Below are 1,601 nucleotides of genomic sequence, written 5' to 3'. Positions count from 1 at the left end.
TTTTACAAAGACCAGAAATATTTAATTCATATCATCTGGTTATTTTGTCTATATGAGAATATGTGTTTATAGATAAAAATAATATACAGCTAATGTCTTTATCTGGATGTCTTTTTTTTGCGTGTCATTGATATGTGGAAACTCCCGTTTCCTAGCAGCCTCTGGTCACTGTGGAGACAACACTTAGAACAGGGGTGACAGTCAATACAAATTACTCAACCTTAAGAAACAATTTCTCATGAAATCTGTGACCTCTCAGGGAAATGCTTCAGTGTAAGACAGGGATTCCTAATCAGTAACAGCACTAGAGATGTCCTGTGAGGTAGCAGAGCCTTGAATAAAATTAAGAAATGTATTTGCTGTAGCATACAAATTATATTGTTTATTCCTTTCAGTGACATCAGTTTTCATGAATATTTCTCATGTTGCTTTTTTGCCATAGTGACATAAAGCACATGGAGCCAAGAAACAACACACGCCTTTTAGAATTTGTTCTATTGGGATTTTCACAGGACCCAGACCTGCAGCCTGTTTTATGTGGCCTTTTCCTCTCCATGTACTTGATCACTGTAGCTGGAAACTTGCTCATCATTCTGGCCATCATCTTGGATGCCAACCTGCACACGCCCATGTACTTCTTTCTCTCTAACCTGTCATTTGTGGACATTTGTTTTACCTCCACTACTGTCCCAAAGATGCTGGTGAATATTCAGACTAAGAGAAAAACCATTACCTATGCAGATTGCATCACCCAGATGTACTTTTTTCTGATTTTTGTGGAATTGGACAACTTCCTCCTGGCTGTAATGGCCTATGACCACTATGTAGCCATCTGTCATCCCCTGCATTACACTAGCATCATGAGCCACAGACTCTGTGGATTTCTGGTTCTGGTATCTTGGATTGTAAGTGTCCTTCATGCCTTATTACAAAGTATGATGGTTTTGCGGCTGTCCTTCTGCAAAGACTTGGAAATCCCACACTTCTTCTGTGAATTGAATCAGGTGGCCCAGCTCACTTGTTCTGACACCTTTCTTAATGATGTGGTCATGTATTTTGCACTTGTGCTATTGGCTACTGTTCCTCTCTCTGGCATCCTTTACTCTTACTCCAAGATAGTGTCTTCTATACGTGCAATCTCCACGGCTCAGGGGAAGTACAAAGCATTTTTCACCTGTGCATCTCATCTCTCCCTTGTCTCCTTATTTTACTGCACAGGCCTAGGAGTGTACCTCAGTTCTGCTGCAAACCACAGCTCACAAGCAAGTGCAACAGCTTCAGTGATGTATACAGTGATCACCCCCATGCTGAACCCCTTCATCTACAGTCTGAGGAATCAAGATGTAAAAAGAGCCCTAAAAAGACTCTTAGTGGGGAAACTATGAATGGTATCTGCATACCTGAGGTTAAAAACTTACCATTATTGCAGTCATCAAAGCTTAAAAGTCATAAGCTTGGATTCTGGGATTAGATGGTAGAAGCAGATGTATTTTATTTATTTTCTGGAGTTTACCTTACACGAGTCCAATCTTAGCACTCTATAAGAATATTTATTAAGTATTCTACTGTGTCTCATGTGGTAATATATTGTGTACCCTAAT

General features: G+C 39.9%; 1 protein-coding gene across 1 annotated transcript; it reads left to right on the top strand.

The window, feature by feature from the left end:
- The first annotated feature begins 455 nt into the window (after positions 1–455).
- On the top strand, positions 456–1,385 carry LOC131900665 (olfactory receptor 1078-like). The gene has a single exon (XM_059251976.1). It carries the CDS (start codon positions 456–458, stop codon positions 1,383–1,385), a length of 930 nt encoding a protein of 309 aa, XP_059107959.1.
- The last annotated feature ends 216 nt before the right edge of the window (positions 1,386–1,601 follow it).

This window comes from Peromyscus eremicus, unplaced genomic scaffold (assembly GCF_949786415.1).
Source record: "Peromyscus eremicus unplaced genomic scaffold, PerEre_H2_v1 PerEre#2#chr22_unloc_1, whole genome shotgun sequence".
NCBI classification, from domain to species: domain Eukaryota; kingdom Metazoa; phylum Chordata; class Mammalia; order Rodentia; family Cricetidae; genus Peromyscus; species Peromyscus eremicus.
The sequence above is the reverse complement of the archived record's forward strand: the minus strand, read 5'-3'. Positions and strand labels throughout refer to the sequence as shown.